The sequence below is a fragment of the Solanum lycopersicum genome, chromosome 3 (genome assembly GCF_036512215.1).
Source record: "Solanum lycopersicum chromosome 3, SLM_r2.1".
Taxonomy (NCBI): domain Eukaryota; kingdom Viridiplantae; phylum Streptophyta; class Magnoliopsida; order Solanales; family Solanaceae; genus Solanum; species Solanum lycopersicum.
The window spans coordinates 1,530,890-1,551,220 of NC_090802.1; the positions used below are offsets into that span (position 1 = coordinate 1,530,890).

General features: G+C 32.0%; 3 protein-coding genes across 4 annotated transcripts; 2 read left to right on the top strand and 1 right to left on the bottom strand.

The window, feature by feature from the left end:
• Positions 1 to 2,950: 2,950 nt before the first annotated feature.
• On the top strand, positions 2,951 to 7,448 carry LOC101247401 (heat stress transcription factor A-4a). 2 transcript variants are annotated; one of them, XM_069296095.1, is made up of 4 exons: positions 2,953 to 3,540; positions 3,638 to 3,707; positions 5,434 to 6,035; positions 6,150 to 7,448. In XM_069296095.1, exons 3-4 carry the CDS (start codon positions 5,820 to 5,822, stop codon positions 7,137 to 7,139), a joined length of 1,206 nt encoding a protein of 401 aa, XP_069152196.1. In that variant the 5' UTR covers positions 2,953 to 3,540; positions 3,638 to 3,707; positions 5,434 to 5,819; the 3' UTR covers positions 7,140 to 7,448. The 2 variants fall into 2 exon arrangements, with proteins under 2 accessions (XP_010317423.1, XP_069152196.1); XM_010319121.3 differs by lacking the exon at positions 3,638 to 3,707 and having other exon boundaries at positions 2,951 to 3,602.
• Positions 7,449 to 10,955: 3,507 nt separating this feature from the next.
• On the top strand, positions 10,956 to 14,247 carry LOC101247696 (uncharacterized). The gene is made up of 4 exons (XM_004234029.5): positions 10,956 to 11,535; positions 12,048 to 12,667; positions 12,873 to 13,388; positions 13,894 to 14,247. The coding sequence occupies exons 1-4, from the start codon at positions 11,265 to 11,267 to the stop codon at positions 14,017 to 14,019; spliced, it is 1,533 nt and encodes a 510-aa protein (XP_004234077.1). The 5' UTR covers positions 10,956 to 11,264; the 3' UTR covers positions 14,020 to 14,247.
• Positions 14,248 to 15,155: 908 nt separating this feature from the next.
• Positions 15,156 to 19,858, bottom strand: LOC101247986 (uncharacterized). Its single transcript, XM_004234030.4, has 4 exons — positions 19,170 to 19,858; positions 16,157 to 16,279; positions 15,568 to 15,687; positions 15,156 to 15,331 (listed from the first exon to the last, which is right to left on the bottom strand). The coding sequence occupies exons 1-4, from the start codon at positions 19,195 to 19,197 to the stop codon at positions 15,267 to 15,269; spliced, it is 336 nt and encodes a 111-aa protein (XP_004234078.1). The 5' UTR covers positions 19,198 to 19,858; the 3' UTR covers positions 15,156 to 15,266.
• Between the last annotated feature and the right edge of the window lie 473 nt (positions 19,859 to 20,331).

Sequence of the window (20,331 nt, forward strand, 5' to 3'; positions counted from 1 at the left end):
AATTTTCAAAGATTGAAATTAGTCGAAGTAGAGTCATAATTTTTAGTTTATACGTTTATTATAGTGTTTAAGTTTATTAGATTTCACATTGGCAGATAAATAAATTATGAGATTTGATTCAAGTCAATTGAGTTTTGTCTAATCTATATTTGTAGCTTTGCCCCTAACGATAATCAGAATAAATAACATATCTTATATAAAATAATTGTAAATTTAATATAACTTTACAAGTGGAGTCAAGAAAGAATAAGGTGTATATATATGTTTGCTCCTGTTTTTGTTTGTAGAAGGATTGTTTCTGATGTGCACCGACTCAAAAAAAAATTTATTAAAGCGTGAATATAAAAAATATAATAGCAATGAAGCAAACAAATAGTAGCACACATCGAAGAATAAGGAATTACACGACTACTGTTACTACACATAAGGAGGAGAGGAGCTATAGGAGACTAGCCGCTTACCTCACTCACCTGAAGTGCGATACTAACAATCGTTATCAATTATTATTCTATCTTAATGTTCGATTTTTTCTTATCTAGGGTCATGTCTTGATTAGTATAGCAGAAGGTACGTCATGTCCGGTCTTTTCACATTCTCCTAATACTTTGTTGACATATCTCTACTCAAATGCATGTTAGAATTATCTCCGTTTCACTTCTCTAATTTTAACTAATATCCACGATGAAAATATCGAATAGACTTAATCCCAAATTTTATATCGAAATAACCCCTAATTTTTATAACCAAACGACTCCTACTGATTTATTTTTAAAAAATATATAATTTTAGTCCTGGAAATGTGGGAAGTGCACGTGTTTAGTCTTTTTAAAGGGGGTGGGGGTGGGGGGTAAGGCAGGTAGCTGCATGGAAAGTGAATGCCATTGTGCATGAATATTCCTTTACGACGTCGTTTCGACTTTTGGCGGGACCACGTGGCACTCCATGTAAATATTTTACGTTGAGAATATAATTCAAGGAAGAAAATAATCAAATGTATTAAATATTTTTTAATCACTTAAATTTGTCAATAGTAAGAAAAAATTTTTAATTAAAGGATCCATAGTTTTCATTGTGTATTTGTGTAGTATGAAAAAATTCATAAAGGTTTTATTTTTTTTTTTATGGTTAAATTTTGGTCCTTTCTATAAATTATAATTATCTTCGTATGTTATTAAAACATCCGAGATATTTTTAACTAATTTAACGCGCATGCATAATTTATTTTTAGTTGCCTTTTTGAAAATGTGGCAATAATAAAATTTAATAAACTAATAAATTTTAAATTATAATGAGGATTCTTTTTTCAATTTATTCCCCCTACTTTTTTCGTATTATACAAAAAAAAAATCTCATTGTGTTGACTTCTTGTAAATCTTGGATAAAGCTAATTAATTAATCTTGAATATCTCACTAAACTGGATATGAATATAATACTTAATTAAGTTGTTAGGATGTCTTCCTCAATATTGAAGAAAAATATGATCCGTCCATATTATCATGGACAAAAAAAATAAATGAATATTAATTATAATATAAATATTTATTTTGTTTTATCTTAATGTTTAATTTTTTTTAGTAGATAATATCTATATTTGATCTATATTTAAATGGTCAATGATCCAATCTATATTTTAAGGGTCGGATTGAATAGTTTTTTCGAAAAAAAAAATATTTTGCAATCCTTATTATGGGTATATTAGATAATATATAAATTTACAATACTACATATGTATAAATAAAATTTTATATTGATATCAATAAGATCAAAAATCTATATAGGACTGTAGGGATATACTCTTATGCATAAATAAAATTTTATATTGATATCGATAAGATCAAAAATTTGTATATATGAGTTGTAGGAATATAGTCTTAATACTTCGGTGAAATCTAGAATACACATCATGTATGTTTAATCCAAAATAAATGATATTATGTCATATTAAAGAGTATCGACTTAAGCTAGTTATCCCAACAAATTGATATCAAATATATATAATATAAAGATAACAAATTGATGTTTGTGACTCGACAATTACAATGCCAAAGGTGAATCATAATAAGCATGTAAGAAGAAGTTAGCTTTAGGATTTGTTGGATATAATTAATGTTCGATTTTATATAGAGAGAGAGGGGATAGCGCACAATTAATTTCAAAAATTAATTAAGGGATCGTGATAATTAGCCATTTAGAACATAATTTAAGGGGGGAGACTCGTGGATTGTGATAATAGACCGAGTTAAATTTAGTTTGAGGGAAATATTATGAGGTGTATCAATAAAATTCACATTAAAATTTTTTTTACATATAATTATAAATGATACTCTTAGAGGCCGATTGATATGAGGATGAAATAGACAGAGTAATTATTAATTAGTATATCCTATATGATTAGTCATTCAAACAACATACCTTGATAACTTATCCTATAATTTATAGTGATAAACAATTTCGAAATTAACTAAGAAATCCTAACAAATACAGCATAAAACAATCCTAAGTTTTATCTCGTCATTAATCCTTTATCCATCATGTCAAATAACCCCTTAATGATATGAGCATTTTGAGGAAAATCGTATGAATTTAACCTAAAACTGTCAATATTACATAATGTCAAAAGACTAAGAGAGTATATTAACATAAATTTTTTCGAATATGAGGAGAAAAGTAAGATCGTTGTTCGATCTTTATCGTCGAATCCCCAAATGCATTATCTCAATTTCAATTTATACGATGTTGTTTGACTTGATAAAAAATTTAAGAAACAAAATTATGATTTGAAAAAAATCATAAATATTTGTGTGTTACTATAGATTTTCTCATTAAGGATGAACTGAACATTTAAATACAAATTATTGATATTAAATATAGAAACGTGTCGTTCTCTTTTGAATAAATTTAATTGAAAAAATGCAAACATAAATTGGACATAGTATGTATTATGTATTTACTATACACAATTATTAAAAGAATTACATTAAATAACTACTCTTAGGGTTTTATAGAAAAATCTCCCCATCTCTCAAACTCTCACCCGTCTCTCCCCTCATCCATCTCTTACCGACTCTCTCTCATTCTCATAACCTCTCCATCTATCTTTCAACTAAATTAAAATCTAATAAGCAACAAACGGCTTGAGCAGATGATATTTTATTGATACATGCGAGTGATTTGTATCAGATGAGAAATGATGAAAACTTTGAGCGCTCAAGCCGTTGATACAAATTTATACAACTTAATATAATTAAATTCGTCGATACAAATTAATTATATTAATGATACAATCAAATACAATATATATTCATCGCCTCTTTCAACTCTTTTTCTATTTCGATCGCCTCTCTCTTAATAACATATAATTATAAATCGCAATTTTTTTTAAAATATCTTTATTAACTCACTTATATTAACTGGTTAAAAAATGGTTTAACTACTCATTTCACACTCTTAAAATAACCACCCTATATAAACTATATATAATAAAATATGAATAAACATCCAAAAACCATTGAGAAGAAGTCTTTGAGAAAAGGGTCAAAGTAAACTTCATCTTTCTATGTGCTTCTTCTTGTTAAGGACTATTCTTGATTTTTTCTTACAGGTAATTTTCTCACAATGGATTTCTTGTATTTTCAGATTTGACATGATTTGAGCTTTTGTTTGAAGTTTTTTGGAGTAAAATTGATTGTTTTTTAGCGAATTTGAGGTAATGGGTTTCTGGATAATCTGTAAAGTTGTTAACTTTTTCTATTGTATATCTTTTAAGGGTATTTGTATTTATGATTTATTTGAGCTTTTGCTTGAAGTTTTAGAAGTAAAATCGATTGTTTTTGGAGTAAATTTGATTGTTTTTAACGATTCTGATGTAATGGGTTTCTGGATGATCTGTAAAGTTATTAACTTTAGAATTGTATATATTTTGTGGGTTTTTATATTTATGTGTGATTTGAGCTTTCGGTTGAAGTTTTGGGAGTAATTGTGATTGTTTTAACGAGTTTGCTGGAGTGGGTTTCTAGGTAATCTGTAAAGTTATTAACTTTTTCTCAATTTCTTGCACTTTTAGTTAATTGTGTTTGCTGATTTTCTGAGTTTTGTGTGTGATTTGAGCTTTTGATTGAAGTTTTCGGAGTAATAGTGATTGTTTTAAGTTTTAATGGTGTGATGGATTTCTGGGTGATCTGTGAAGTTATTAACTTTTCTATTGTATGTCTTTTGTGTGTTTTTGTATTTATGTGTGGTTTGAGCTTTTGCTAGAAGTTTTCGAAGTTAATTTGATTGTTTTTGGATTAAATTTGGTTGTTTTTAAAGACTGTGATGTAATGAGTTTCTCGGTAATCTGTAAAGTTATTAACTTTTCTCATTTTATTGCACTTTCTAGTTAATTGTGTTTGCAAGGTTTTTGAGTTTGTGTGTGTGTTTTGATCTTTTTATTGAAGTTTTGGGAGTAGTGATTATTGTTTCAACTTCTTTGATGTAATGGGTTTCTGGGTAATCCATCAAGTTATTTTCTCATTTTTTTTGTTTCTAGTTTTGACAGGGAAAGTTTGCTTGCAAATTTTTGAGTTATGTGTGTGGTTTGAGCTTTTTCTTGAAGTTTTAGGAGTAATGATTATTGTTTTAAGTACTTCGATGTAATGGGTTTCTGGGTAATCTGTGAAGTGATGGGCTTCTCTCATCTTCTTGCACTTCCTAATTTTGACTGTGATTAGTTGTAAAAAAAGGGAAATTGGGTTTTGCAAATATCTGAGCTTTAGTGTGAAAAAAGACTCTTTTTTTAGCATTTGTTTGAGAAATGTAAATCTTGGTTTTCTTTTAAGGCAAGTTATTTGAGTTTTTCTTGAAGTTTTGAGTAATAATGATTGTTTTAACGACTTTGATGTAAATTGTTTCTGGATGATTTATTAAGTAATTAAGGTTTCTCATCTTCTTACACTTTCTGATTTTGACTTGCGGGAAGTTGGGTTTTGGAAATTCCTGAGTTTTAGTGAAAAAAAGAACTGTTTTTAGCATTTCTTTGAGCACTAAAATCCTGGTTTTCTTTAAAGACAATTTATTTGAGCTTTTTCTTGAAGTTTTGGGAGTAATAATGATTGTTTTAACGACTTTGATGTAAATTGTTTCTCTAAAGTGATTAACTTTTCTCATCTTCTTGCACCTTTCTGATTTTGTGCTTGTAAACTGAAGGGAGAATGGGTTTTGGAAATTTCTCGAGTATTAGTGTGAAATACTGCGTTTTTCGCATTTGAATGAGAATTGGAAGTCTTGGTTTTCTTTGAAGACAAGTTATTTGAGCTTGTTATTGAAGTTTTGGGAGTAATAATGGTTGTTTTAATGACTTTGATGTATTGGGTTTCTAGGTATTCTGACAAGTGTTTAACATTTCTCATCTTCTTACGCTTTCTAATTTTGACTGTGATTGGTTGTAAATGCAGGAAAGTTCGGAAATTTCTGAGTTTTAGAGGGTGAAACGGCTATCTTTTGAATTCAAGCTAGCATTTGTTTGAGCACTTGTGGGAACTCATGATGGGCCGCAATCTCTTTTAACAATTCTTTAGCAAATTTGTGTGTTTTGAAAGCTATCCAGAGCTGGGACTTGAATGGAAATGTGTATTTGCTAAGAATTTGTATGATCAGGTGGGAGCTGCTTCAATTGAATTTATCGAAGGAAATCAAGGTGATAACACTTTTGGTTGGTTGTATCTGTATGTTGGGAATCTGATAAGTTGATCTTCCCTGTCAGTAAGGATTTGTCACTTGTAGTTGAGCTTCGCCTTGTGAGTTTCATTTCAAGGGGTTGTGATTTGGATTTGAATTTACCATGGATGAAGCTCCTTGCAGCGTCAATGCACTGCCTCCGTTTATTGCAAAGATATATGAAATGGTGGATGATCCCTCCACTGATCCAATAGTCTCATGGAGTTTAAACAATAAAAGTTTTATTGTTCGTAATCCTCCTGATTTTGCAAGAGATTTGTTGCCCAGATACTTTAAGCACAATAATTTTTCCAGCTTTATCCGACAGCTGAATACTTACGTAAGAAATTGGTTTTACTTGATTCATTTGCAGTGATATTATTTTTAAATTGAGTTTCAATCTTTTACTGCTTTTATTCTTATTCTCATGTCGTTTGCTCTTTTGTCAAACCAGGGATTCAAGAAAATAGATCCCGAACAATGGGAATTCGCAAATGAGGATTTTCTTAGAGGTCAGCCACACCTTTTGAAGAATATCTATAGACGGAAACCTGTTCACAGTCATTCTGTACAGAATATTCATAGCCTCTCATCATCTGCATTGACCGAATCGGAAAGACAAGGGTATAAGGAAGATATTGAAAAGTTGAAGCATGAGAACGAATCACTTCATTTAGTTCTACACAGGCATAAACAGGATCATCAAGGACTTGAAATGCAAATGCAGGTCCTTAACCAACGTGTCCAACAAGTGAAAGACCGGCAAAAGAACGTGCTGTCTACTTTAGCTCGAACCATAAATAAACCAGGATTAGCTTTGAGTCTCATGCCACAACTGGAAATGAATGAAAGGAAGAGAAGGTTGCCAGGAAACAGTTTTCTTTACAATGAAATAGGCCTGGAAGATAATCAAGCGAGTTCTTCTGAAAATACGACTAGGGAAAATATGGACCATACTTCTCTTTCGACTCTCAACAAGGAAGTGCTAGATCAGTTGGAATCTTCTTTGACCTTTTGGGAGTATACACTGCGTGACATTGATCAAACTAGAATGAGACGGAGCTCTTCAATAGACTTGGATGAATCTATCAGTTGTGCCGATAGCCCTGCTATATCTTACCCACAACTAACTGTTGATGTTGGATCTAAGGTTTCTGATATTGACATGAACTCTGAGCCTAATGGAAACACTACTCCTGATGTTACTCCGCCAGAAAACCGAGTAGAGACTGCTAGTCACAATGTGCCAACAGGAGTAAATGATGTATTCTGGGAACAATTCCTTACTGAGAACCCTGGTTCTACTGATGTAAAGCCGGAGAGAGAAGATATGGAGAGCAAAATAAGTGAATCCAAAACAGTTGAGGATGGGAAATTTTGGTGGAACAGGAAGACTGTAATTAGCCTTACAGAACAGTTGGGACATCTTACTCCAGCAGAGTGAATGTAATGTGGCAGGGTATGTACTATTTTTGATAGTAAATGTTTATTTGCCTGTTTCTTGTTGTAAATTTAGAGAAAGTGATTTGTCTGAGTACATAGAATTTTGGTATATTAACCTTCTTTTTTTTTGTTTTTGCATGACATGATATAGTGAATGATAGAGTCGATCAGTCTTAATGCTAGTCTGGCACAATTTCATGTATTATGTAGTTATATTCTTTCCAGCCTTGCCTGTCCATGTTGCCGATTTGTGTTACATAAGATGAGAGTAATTTTTCTAGCACTATGTTAATGCAATCCTTTTGCTTTATTTCTCTTGTTATCCTTGTATGAATATGCAATGTTTGTATGAGTCGTCGTTCCAGCATTTAAATCCCAAATCAGTTGGGGTAGGCTATATATGATTCTATTATATTCTTCTGCTCAGGGTGTTCAGTTGTTTCATGCTATTAATAGAAACACACGACGTGTGTTATACTGTCTATACTGATTCTGGATATGTTATGGTTGTGGATATCTTTTATGATTCTCGATCTGTTAGCATTTAAACTAATTCCTCCGTGCCCCTAAGAATGGTTTACCAGAGCTCGGCTAGATTCCTATGAGGTAATAGTTGCTGCTCGATGTGTTCAGTAACTCAGACGTTCTTGATTGTTAAAACGTTTGTTGACTGTACACCTGATATTTGTATTGCTTCTTCATTAGACAATCAATTGTGTCAATTTATTTCTGTTTGATGATTCTTGTTTCCAGTTTCGCACATTTGATTACTAGTGTATAATTTGATTACGAAACGATGTGTTTAATCTCTCCTATGTCAACAAAGTCTAAAAGGATAGACTTTGTTGATGTATAAATAGAATTTTGTTCTGAAATATATTGTTGGTCTGAAGTTGAGAAAATTGTTAGCCTAGATGTGTTTCCTTTTTTTAAAAAAGAAGATATCTCACTGCTTTTTAAGCTGAAGGTCTATTGGAAACAACGTCTTTAGCGTACATTTAATCCTCTAGACTGCACTTGTGAGACTACATGATGTGTATATTGTTGTTATTGTTGATATACCAAGATGTTCAATTCCTGCTGGTGAATGTTGGTCATGGTCAGGGTCACAAGTTCCTTATGGTTGAAATTATGAACAAGATCTTGAGAAAGTGTGACCTTAGTTATCAATGAAGCAGGTGAGTGAAAAGTACAGGGAACTAGAGTCTAAATCCTAACAAAGACAAAACGCTATAGGTGATATCGTCCTGTCGAGCTAAATCTTGGTCTTATAGAGTTATCTAATGCATGTTCTGGTGAACAGTCAAGGCGGACGCAAGTTGGTCTATTCATATATTCATGCCATTAGTGTCATTTTTTCAAAGTGGAGAAGTTTGTAGACCCAAAAGAGCAAATGAATAGTGTTAAGGCCATGTGGTTAAGGGCTGCTAGTCTTCAAAGGTGGACTCTTAAATCCAAAACAAGTGGTGTTTGTGTGAAATTTCTGTCTTCTTATCAACAAGAAATAATATTAGTCAAAGATTCTATATGCTTTGTGTGGCCTTTCAGAAATTAAAAGGGCAAAAAAAAAAAAAACATGTCTATGCAAATTGGTTGCTTCTTTTGGCCTTGAAAATTGTGCAGAATTGTTGAGTCAACATTCTTTTTCATTTGATTTTCGATATCGGATATCGATGTTCGATTAAATTCAATTTTACTGTGAAAAGTCTTATATTGGGGGTAAAATATTTCTCAAACAAAGAAATTGACTTTTGTACCTAGCAGAGTTTGATATGAGACGTCTGCTTTAGGATGAAGAAGTATTCATCATTCCATTATAATTTTCATTGGTGAGTCGATAATTGACTTTGGTAGAGACAAAGGATACCAAATAATTTATTTGCTTGGTGCTTAAGCTTTACTCGATTTTTATATTGGTGTAAGGCAAACTTCAGATAATTTATTTGCTTGGTGCTTAAGCTTTATTCGATTTTTATATTGGTGTAAGGCAAACTTATATCGTTGGTATCATCAAATAATAGATGTTTGATGAAATAATCGAGATGTACTTAATTTGATCTGAACACAATTTATCTTGGTTATATTAACAAAAAAGGGTGACAACTAACATAGTATAGCAAGAAGAGAAAACTCAGGTAGGCAACATAAAAAAAATCAAATATAAAACTAAAGGTTTATTGGGAATTCAATAGAAGTACAATTTAAGAGACAATTTAGTTCAACCACATCTAGAATATAATGATCATATTTGGTCAAAGAAAGATATGTATTTGGTTATTTTTCGATGTCCAGTATTCATATTTGAGCGTTTTTAAACAAAAACGATTATGTACTCATTAGGACTATAGCCTGAAGGTCAGAAACCTTTTGATTAAAATTGAAGTACTTACTACTCCACTACAACTGTTATTGGTGATTATATTATATTTATTATACTTGGGAATTTACTTCTTTTTTTTTAAATAATTGTCGATCTAATCGATAAAAAGTGCCTAAAGTTTTTTGAAACTTTGAATATAAGAAATTAATAATATAAAAACTTATATTTCACTGAAATTCGCTAATTGCTTTCTATACCTTTCAATATAAAAACTCATAATTTTTCACGAAAAGTATTTTCCTAAAAAGGCCATTTCCCACCTACCAAAAACACTCATAATTTTTGATTTTGTAGCCCAATAGCAAATTGGAGTTGTTACAAAACTTCCTCAAATGGGTCTTGTGGGGTTACAATTTTGATGATACAAAGTTCATAAAAACAAAAGAAATTTTAAAAGTTTAGTATTTTCTTGAAAAAAGAATATTTGCATCTTAAGTCATCAAAATACAAAAAAAAAAAAAAAAAAAAAAGTAAGAAAAAAACAATACTTGTACTTTCTTGTTACATGATAAAAAAAGCATCCCTTTGAGTTCAAGAATACCCCATTTTTCTTCATCACAAAGTTTATATTTTCACACCAAATAAAAATTAAAATAAATAAATAAATTGGGATTTCCATTTATCCAAACATTTTCAATATCTTTTATTCAAAACAAAACAATGTTTTCTTTCATTTTTTTTTTTTTACTTTTAAGTTAAATTAATGAACTAGTCTATGGTTCATGCAATAAGGTGTGATATCCGATAACTTAGTCCAAGAGTTATAATATCAGGACTATAAATAATTTCAAAATAACTTAACTCGCGAACCAAACGACCGAGTTTACAAAAACATTATTAATTTGTTAGGTAATTTTGCTGATAAATAGATCTTTCTTTCTCAGAGGTTTTGGTAAAAAGATCCTTTTGAATATTTATTTCAAAATCAAGTTGGAACCTAACCAATCATAAAAAAAAGAAAAGAAAGTGTCAACAACAAAACCAGCTGCCATATCATAATTTACCAAATCACTTGTATAGGTGTAAAATATAATTAATAAGATATCTCGAGTTTAAGCTAAGTATAATATCACATCTGTTGAAAAACGTTTTACCTCCCATGATTGATGTGGAAATTTACGATAGAATCAAGAGTTAATCAAGTTCTAATTCGGATGACATACAACGATAGAAGAAATATAACTAAAGGAAAAAACAGTACAATAAGAAAAAAAATTAGTAATAAATTTTGTCGCTAAACAACAAGATATCTCACTATAATTGGTTCCTTTTTTTTTTTTTTTTGTGAAATTGCTATACAACAAATATTTATCGCCAATGAATTATCAATAAGTCGATTAGCTACGAGTTATTTACCGAAAAATATAAAAAAAAATCTTTAGCTAATTAATCCTGTTGTTGTTGTTGCATTTTTTTTCTAATGAAAGGACAAAGATGTTAAAAAAGTCAGTTGAATAAAGTAAATGAAACAATAAAGAGAGTAGTTATCAATGGGATCAGAGTTGATTTTTCATATGGTCACTCAGCTAACCGTTATTATCTCAGTAAGTTACTTTTTCTGTTGAAGAAAATTGGAATCAAGAAAAAAATCCGACTTCTTGAGATAATAGCTATTAGTAAAGTGATCATATGAGAAATTAACTCGGATACTATTAGGATCTAAAAATTATTATGTCCCATTTCATTGTCCTTCCCAATGGTTTTAGTATATATAAGAAGTGTTAACATAGTCTAGAAAACTTACCAATGGCTCAACATGAAACTTGTTCTTCTTGGTTACTTGTTCTTTCTCTTCTTTCAATCATAGTGTCATTTTATAGAGTTTCTTGTGTAAATCTTGATCATGAAAATGGTTACATATCGGCTGTTGGCGATTCGGGGATGAGAAGAGATGGTCTAAGAGTTGCTATAGAAGCATGGAATCAATGCAATGAAGTTGGAGAAGAAGTGCCTAAGATGGGAAGTCCAAGAGTTGCTGATTGCTTTGATGTCTATAAAGCTTCTCCTAAATCACAAGGTAAGTTGAATTCCATGTTTCGAGTTTTCGTATATGTGTTTTGTATTTATGTTGTGCTAGTGTGATCTTGCTCACATTGTTGGTTTAACAAACTTGAATGAAGGAACACATGATTTCAAGATGATTATGATGAATCCTCGCTTATATGATCAGTGATGATTCATATAGCCGACCTGACTATAAGTTTGAGGCTTTGTTGTTTTCTCTAGATTGTCTTAAAGATATCTGATTATTGCTATACAAGGACAAATAATTGTTCTCATTGCAATGCAATTCCATATATGTTAGATCAACCAGAGGCGGAATCAGAATTTAAACTTAATAGTTTCAAGCCTTGATATTTATATACATAGATATGTGGTCCATGCTAAAAGCAACGCGTATCTCCCATAAATGAAGCGACATGATTAGTAAGGATTCATATAGCTGATCTGACTCACGCGCCTCCAAAAAAAAGTAGTCGAGTTGTTGTTTTGTTGTGTGAAATATTTAATGTATAATACTTTTTACAGGGGAAAATAATTGTTCTCTTTGCAATGCAATACCATACATGTTGGTACATAGAGTAACAGAGGAAGAAAACAGGTTAGGTATAGGAAAATCATTTCTTGGATTGGAGAAAAAGGCAATTCTTGATGTTAATCATTATGCAGTACAAAAAGAAGTTTACTTGGGATCAAAATGTCAAGTTGAAGACAAGCCAAATCCTTGGCAATTTTGGATGATCATGCTCAAGAATGGAAACATGGATACTTACGCTGCTAAGTGTCCGAAAAACGGGCTGTTATCTGGCCCGTACGGGCCTGATAACAACTTTCCGTGTTTCGGAAAAGGGTGTATGAACCAACCATTGATTTTTCACAACTACACAACTTTACAAGGTGCTAATAGGACTACACTTAAAGGGAGTTTTTATGGTACATGGGATTTGCATAGTAAATCAAGAACAGAGAATAATTCTTCTTTTTATTCTGTTAAATGGAAGAAAGAATTGGGAAAAGGTAGTTGGATTTTTCATCATGTGTTGAAGACATCAAATAAGTATCCTTGGCTTATGCTTTACTTAAGATCAGATGCTACATTTGGTTTTTCTGGTGGATATCATTATCCAACTAGAGGCATGTTAAAAATTGTGAGTAAAAACTTATCAAACGTTTTTACATACTTGTTTTTTTGATATTTGAGTCGAGGGTCTATCAGAAACAGTCTCTCTATCTTCACAAGTTAAAGTGTAAGACTGTGTACAGACCATCCTCACTCCACTTGTGGGAGTACGGAGTACACTGAGTATGTTATTGTTGTTGTTGTGTAGATATTGATACTTTTGTGTTGTGTAGATACCAGAATCACCAAATTTTAAGGTGAAATTCACCTTAAATGTGATAAAAGGAGGAGGTCCAAACAGCCAATTTTACTTGATGGACATAGGGAGTTGTTGGAAGAACAATGGCAAGTTATGTGATGGGAATGTAACAACAGACGTTACGCGATACAGTGAGATGATATTGAATCCAGAAACACCATCATGGTGCAAACCAGATAGTCCAAAACTGTGTCCACCGTACCACATTTTCTCAAATGGATCAAGAATTCATCGAAACGATACGATTCGTTTCCCTTATGAGGCTTATCATATGTATTGTGCACCTGGAAATGGTGAATACATTGAGGAACCTAATGTTCATTGTGATCCTTATAGTAATCCTCAACCTCAGGAGATTTTGCAGATTTTGCCACATCCTGTTTGGGGGGATTATGGTTATCCTACTAGGAAAGGTGATGGTTGGATTGGAGATCCAAAAACATGGGAACTTGATGTTGGGAAGTTGTCACAATCACTTTATTTTTATCAGGTTTGAATCTATTTTTCCCTTTTCTTTTTCTGTTCGGTCAAACTTTTAAAATCTGCTTATTTCAAAAAGTATTTTTGTCTTTGAAAAAGTACTATTGAAGAGCAACAATCTGTGTTTGACTAATCAATTTGAAAAAACACTTTTATTGTTATTAGAGCTTATGTTGCTCAGACTCTCCAAAAAATATTGTCGCACTTGTGTTGGCTTCTCCAAGAATGCATGCACTACTTTTGAAGAATCCAATATACACTACTTGTAGACATTTTTGAAAAATTTGAACAACATAGATTAAATATTTGAACAACATAGTAATACACCTGCTATAACATGTTAAATTACACTAATAATATTGAAAGTCGTTAAACTATGGTGTGTATAACTTAAAAATCGTTTCAAAATACTATTTAATAATTATTGAGAAACATTTCCTAGGTATAGAGCTAGATTACCAAATTGATTTTTTTTTCTTAAATAAAATTTAATTATGGAACATATTTTGTTGTAGGATCCAGGAACTACACCAGCAATAAGGAAATGGACTTCAATCAACTTGGGAACTGAAATTTATAAAGATCCAAATCAAGTGGCAGAGTGGACAGTTACTGATTTTGACATTCTTGTACCTAAATAAAAGTTTAAGATGTAGAAAAGAGAAAAAAAAAATTAAAAAGAATTTTATTTTTATTTATTATTTACAAATTTGGGAAAGATTTAAATTTGGTCTGAAAAAAAGACCTTAAGTTTTCTCCAAGGTTTGTATTTCTTTTAATTACAAAAAAAAAGTATTTTTTTGATTTGTTCCAAGTTGTTTGATTGAAATTGAGAAATAGAAGAAGCTTATAAAATTTGTATCTTCAAACTATGTTGTTCGAACTTTCTCAAAATTGTCGTATTTGTGTTATTCCTCTAAAAATACATCTTTAAAGTATATGTACATATCGACATTTTTGAAAAGTCCAAGCTGAGAGGTTTTTGAGCAATTTAGCTTTTAATCGATCAAGTGGTTGAACCAAACACTCTTACCAACTAACAAGTTGTGAATTTGGAGAGATGTCGGCAATTAACAACTAACAAACAGTCAAACATATTAGAAATTTGATTTTAAAATTATTAGTTTGATGATCTAAATGATTAGTTGAAAAAATAATAATATAAAAGATTCAATATAAAGAAACAAATCAACTACTATCCACCAATAAAACACCAAATCCAGATTGACTTCTTAGTATGTATTATTACATAAAATTTACGATATTACTCCACCGCTTTAATTTATGTATCTTATTTTATTTGTTAATTTAGTACGTTTAAAATGAAAGTCATTTCTATATTTTTTTCACGATTTTCATTTTATCATAAATGATACTCTCTTATAAAACGACCTACTATCAAATCGTATAGTTAGTTGAATGAGATCTTTCCACCTTAAAATAGAGATTACAAGGCTCGAAACTAGTTAAAGATAAAGCAGTACGACCCTTAACCCTATCACAACCTTTCATGGAATTTTATGCTTAAAACAAGGACAATCGGTTGCACTAAAGCTCCTACTATGCCCTTCGAGGAAGGATTAAACCACAAAGGTCTATTATACGTAGCCTTATCCTGCAAAATTTCTACAGGAGGCCATTTCCACAGTTTAAATCCGTGACCTCAGATGTAAACAACTTTACCAATTCTATATTGTGTCCAAAATAATACCCTGGTAAATGGTTGCTGTTCTATTTATGGGCATATAGCCTTTTTTGATATCTTGAGATAGGACCATCATGCACAAAACAATATCAATTGTAGAAAGAAATAACTTGTGACAATAAATTTACAACAATGTACAGTCTCAATGAAGCATTGTACATTAATAATTTGACTTTTCAGTTTTCAGTTATCGCGAATCAAATTAGTTGGCTCGCTTAGAACATACTTGGGCAACTCGTACTTGGCGCCTGCAAAAGAATAACAGTTGATACAAACATCAGTGGCGGATCTAGAGTATTGTGTTATGTGTTATAACATTCACGGAATATCTATAAATATTTTAACTTGATTTATTATCGTAATATCTAACTTAAAGTAGTTTGTAGGAAGCTCTAAACTTCAAATCCTGGATCCACCTCCAGATACAAGGACAATACACAGGAATGAAGTCAACAAGTATTTGGCAAAGGGTACTACTACAAACCTCTTTCGTCATAGCATATTGTTAGATCAGGGGCTTGCACGATTATCCCGGCACTGTCCACGATTGCTTGTGCAAGGCTTATATCCGACTCTGCTGCAGCTCGGAGTGCATCCCAGATCTCTGAAGAAGGAAATATAATGGTTAGGATATTTTCATCTGCTATGCTATAACTTATCCTGTAAGTACACAGAGGTATATATTCATATAGCAGTGTGTGGGGGGTGGGGGAGTGTAACGAGTTCAGGTATTTGGAGTCCCGAAGGTGTAGATGTTGCACATAATGTTTTCTGGCTTCACAATGAACATCATTATAATATAAAAAAGTCTAGCTAATGCCAGAGGTCAAATAGTAGTCATACATAACGTCCCATTGATGTGCAACATGAAAGACAGAGTAGCTCAATGCCTTGAACAACATCTCAAATGCAAGGACCGATGACAAAATACGCACAGAGAACAATGAGATAGTACTTTTCGGATAAGAAAATTGAGATAGTAAGAATTCCTATCTTCTGGCTCTAGGAACCAATTATTCCAGAAACAGGAAACAAGTATAATGGTAAAACTTCTCGTATTTTATGGAGATTACCTTTTCGACCCCCATAATGTGGTGCTGTGTCCCAGAATTCATCACGCATCTGTACAAGCTGAGCCCTCGTAATAGGTTCTGAATGCTTCCAAGGCTTCGGTTTTCGTATCTGTTTAGCTGCATCTGCAATCAAGAAACAAGCTCAGAACTCCGTCGCTCAGGAGTGCTTTTAAAAGAAAATATATCACATAAGAAGTTAAGAAAATTGTTCATGATCTATCAGTATTGGAATTCACGGGATATAGCAGGCAGCATGAAGTCATGGAAAGAAATAAAGCATTGGAGTATTCTCTTTTTCCTTTCCTTACCACGCGATAGCCATAATTCATATAGTCCTATGCTTTAAACAAGCCAATAACGTAAAGAATTATTAAATGTGAAACTTTGGGTCCGACACAACCTCATGAGAGGAGACCGCGACTGATTTCCTCATCCAGTGTGTGACTTAACAAGAACAAACACAGACTATAAATTTTGTGATAACAGATGAGTGACGGGCATAATAGGGATGTGACTAAGTGACCTAAGTATTGATCACATTCATCTTCCTAGGATTATATAACCTTCAATAGACTACTTTTTTTTATGAAGAGGATCCAATACTAAATACTGCTGATTAGAATAGAATGACGAATTTGCTAAAAAACAACATACCCTGTGTATCCCACAAGTGGGGTTTGAGGAGGGTAGAGCGTATGCAGACCTTACCCCTACCTTGGGAGACTCTCAGCTCAAGGAAAAGCATCGAGAATAAATAAGTGAAGTGAATGGATCATGACAAAATACTATAGGAAGCATGACAAAGCATTCTGAAAAAAGGAACAGTAACTACACCAAAAAAGTGCAATATCAAAGCACAAGAAGAGACAATAGATAGTAACAGAAATTGACGGACAAGAAACTACGGGAGAAATACTACGACTACTAGTATGGAAGGGTAAGAGAGACAATAAGGTGAAGTCAATACATAGAGCTGAGATGGTTGACATATGGTAGATAGTGGTATCAATTTGTAACAGAAAACAACAAAGACTGGGTAACTAACAGGTTGATTAGATCATTCTGTCAGGAAAATAACCCGAAGTCATTACAAAATGAACTGTGAAGATAGTCTAAGAAACAAAGCGCTCATCATAACAATAACATGAGAACTATACAGAGAATGAAAAGGAATGGGTAGATATGAAAGAAAACAATAAAACGTATAGCAAAGAAAGAATTTCTACTGAAAGACAACTAACCAAAGGAACAACTATTACTCAAAATGACAAGGAAATAGAGACATTATACAAGTCCATTGTCGAAAGGTTAATGCAGAAGGTTTTAAATTATAGGTTGCCGAATCAAGGGAAGCAAGATCTGCAAAAATGTTTCACATATTACGCACTGGCAAATGGATGTCTAACTGGAAGTTAGATGACCATAAAACCATCCTAACCAGGCCGTAACAGTTGCAACATGAACTCATACACTCAATTTGCTCTGATAACTTGAGTATGACAGCCAGGAACCAGCAGTTCATCTTATAAAAGTTTGTTCTCTCTAACAACTTAAGCACTTATAGATGAGATGGTCATGCTTTTCAACCCAAAAATTCTGAGAAGTAACTGAACTTGTTGCTTTTAGGTATTTCTTGACTTTCAGCCAACACTCCGTGGATTTGGTTTCTACTCCTAATATCGGGCTACTTATATCCACTTACTTCAAACTTGACTTAAAACGTAAAAAAGCAATATGAAAAGACAATCTGTTGATAAAAGCTGGTGATAAGAAATTGGTTTTTTCCCGAGGCTGCTCGAACAGATAGTAGACAAGCACAAGATATTGGGTGTCTGCAATCTGTTTGACATCTACTCTCTCACCACATTTCTAGAAAGTACCATCACACGTCCTGAAGTAAAGTACAATGCAAGAAAAATCATGTTACGGATCGAAACATGCACCAGTCTAAACTTGGGCAAATGTAACTTTTATTTCCTATGATGGTTTCTACAGCTTAACTTTTATACTCATTGTCAATATGGAAGATTCATAGAGTTGACACTTACTAGTTTCAGATTGAGGCATCATTTATCTATCGATCCTTTTAGTCAAATAAGCAACCCATCTTCACCTCTACAACTCTAAGCTAACTAATCACCATAAAACGGTCGCACTATCCGTTAAAGACAAAATTTCATTTTTTTTATAATAAAAAAAATCCGTCTGGATTCAACCCTTTGCGCCAATGCAGCCTTCGAAATTCAGGGATGATTTGGGCCACCCCTCCACCTTTCTCCACTTAAATACTATAACAACAACAACAACAACAACAAATCCAGTGTAATCCTACTAGTGGGGTCTGACTTCTAAGAAGGTATGATGTACCCAGCCTTACCCCTACCTCTATAGGGTGGAGAGTTTGTTTCCGATTGATCCTCAACAACCCTCCTCTTTTATCCGGGCTTGGAACCGACAATGTAAACAAAGTTCCTTCTCCACTTGAATACTGAAGTTAATTCGTTTGGGGCAAGGCTCGAACTTGTGAAATAAGATACAAGTCCCTCCTAACTCATGGGGGCAATTTCAATTGAGTGCTAAATACCTCCCAACACCTAATTCATCAAAAAAGCTAGTCCTCAAACATCACAAACAAGTTAGAATATGAATTCTCAAAGTCCTTGAGAGTGAAATTCCCAGAAAAACAACCAACTTTACAACAAATGCAAATCCATCAACAAACAGAAATATAAATTTCAGAAAAATCTTATACCATAAATCAATTGAGTATACCTAAAAATTGGTATAGAAAAAACAACTAATTTCACCAAAAATAACAAGAACACAAGCACAGCACAAAGAAAATTCTCAGAAAAGAGCAAAAAACAATAAAAGCAACAATTTTTACAACAAATGCAAATCCCTTACAGCAAAACTTACATAATACAACTCTATAACCAATTGGGTATTACCTAAAAATTAGTAAAAGCAAATAATTTCACCAAGAATTACCAAAAAAAAGAAAGTAGAGTACCATTTTCTTTGGATCCAGAGCAACCCATGTTCAAGAATCACCCAGAAACAGACCAGAAACAGATATTGAGGGGAAAAATGACTTATTTACATAAATTTATGTATGGAAAGTGAGAAATCAAATGGGATTTTTGAGTTGGTTTGTGATTCTTTTGAGGAGTATTTTTGCGTGCTCACCACTCTCACTGACAACTAATATTTTTTTTTGGTTTCCTCACTCTGTATGATGGTCAGATTTCGTTGAAGTTTCGATTAAATTCAAATAAAATATAACAAGCTTCATTTTATGATAATGGATCCTTGGGTTTGATAGTTTTTTCTTCTTTTATCACTCTGGATACATAAATTTATTTGTATATAATGTATTTGGTATAAATTGTTATTGTTGATATATAATTTAAATTATGTTAAATCTAAATCAGTATGAATTTGGTTTATAGTTATGTATGTGGTATAACACTTACCAAAGGAACAATATCTTCACGAATTTTGAAAAAGTCAAACTCATTATGTTTTGAGAAACTTTCGAGATATAATGTAACTAGCGCTCAAATTATTTGGATTTCTATGCTCAATATGAAGCTATGTAGAATTTTGCATTTACAAGATGTCAGGGCGACATTTTTGATATTTATTGAGGTTTGATTAAATCTGATTTTGCAAGATTTTCTTATTGTGCGATTAATTTCTGGTGTGGGTGTGAGGTTGGCACTCTCAATATTTTATATCGAAGTTCAACTAAATCGAAAATTCGCACTAGAATCCTCACATTGCAAAGTCTAATTTTGATAGTGGCACTACCAACATGTGCATTGAATCACAACTAAATTTAATTCACGCAATATTTTCGTAATGAAAGACTTATGGAAGTGATAATCTCAACATGATCATTTCACTCCTAAGAGTTCGAACCAAATTCTTATTAAATATGAAATAATTTTAATTATTTCACCACAAATTACATGGTAAAGTAGGTCCCTATATTTACTCTTTTTAACTAATAGGAAAGGTGGATATGCTTTATCTTCTTTTTTTTTTCATTTGATTTTTATGAATTCGAAATTTAAATATTATAGTTTTAAATTTAATATTCGATCTTACTTTAATTAATTTTTTTATTAATTATATTTATTCAATTGTTTTAAAATATAAATATAAATTTA

Excerpts from the sequence above, each read along its gene's own strand:
- LOC101247401 (XM_010319121.3), top strand. The coding sequence starts at position 5,820 with ATGGATGAAGCTCCTTGCAGCGTCAATGCACTGCCTCCGTTTATTGCA. Across the intron at positions 6,036-6,149 it reads TCCGACAGCTGAATACTTAC|GGATTCAAGAAAATAGATCC; the intron begins GTAAGAAATTGG and ends TTGTCAAACCAG.
- LOC101247696 (XM_004234029.5), top strand. The coding sequence starts at position 11,265 with ATGGCTCAACATGAAACTTGTTCTTCTTGGTTACTTGTTCTTTCTCTT. Across the intron at positions 12,668-12,872 it reads CTAGAGGCATGTTAAAAATT|ATACCAGAATCACCAAATTT; the intron begins GTGAGTAAAAAC and ends TGTGTTGTGTAG. Across the intron at positions 13,389-13,893 it reads AATCACTTTATTTTTATCAG|GATCCAGGAACTACACCAGC; the intron begins GTTTGAATCTAT and ends ATTTTGTTGTAG.
- LOC101247986 (XM_004234030.4), bottom strand. The coding sequence starts at position 19,197 with ATGGGTTGCTCTGGATCCAAAGAAAATG. Across the intron at positions 15,688-16,156 it reads ACATTATGGGGGTCGAAAAG|AGATCTGGGATGCACTCCGA; the intron begins GTAATCTCCATA and ends TTCCTTCTTCAG. Across the intron at positions 15,332-15,567 it reads AATATGCTATGACGAAAGAG|GCGCCAAGTACGAGTTGCCC; the intron begins GTTTGTAGTAGT and ends ATTCTTTTGCAG.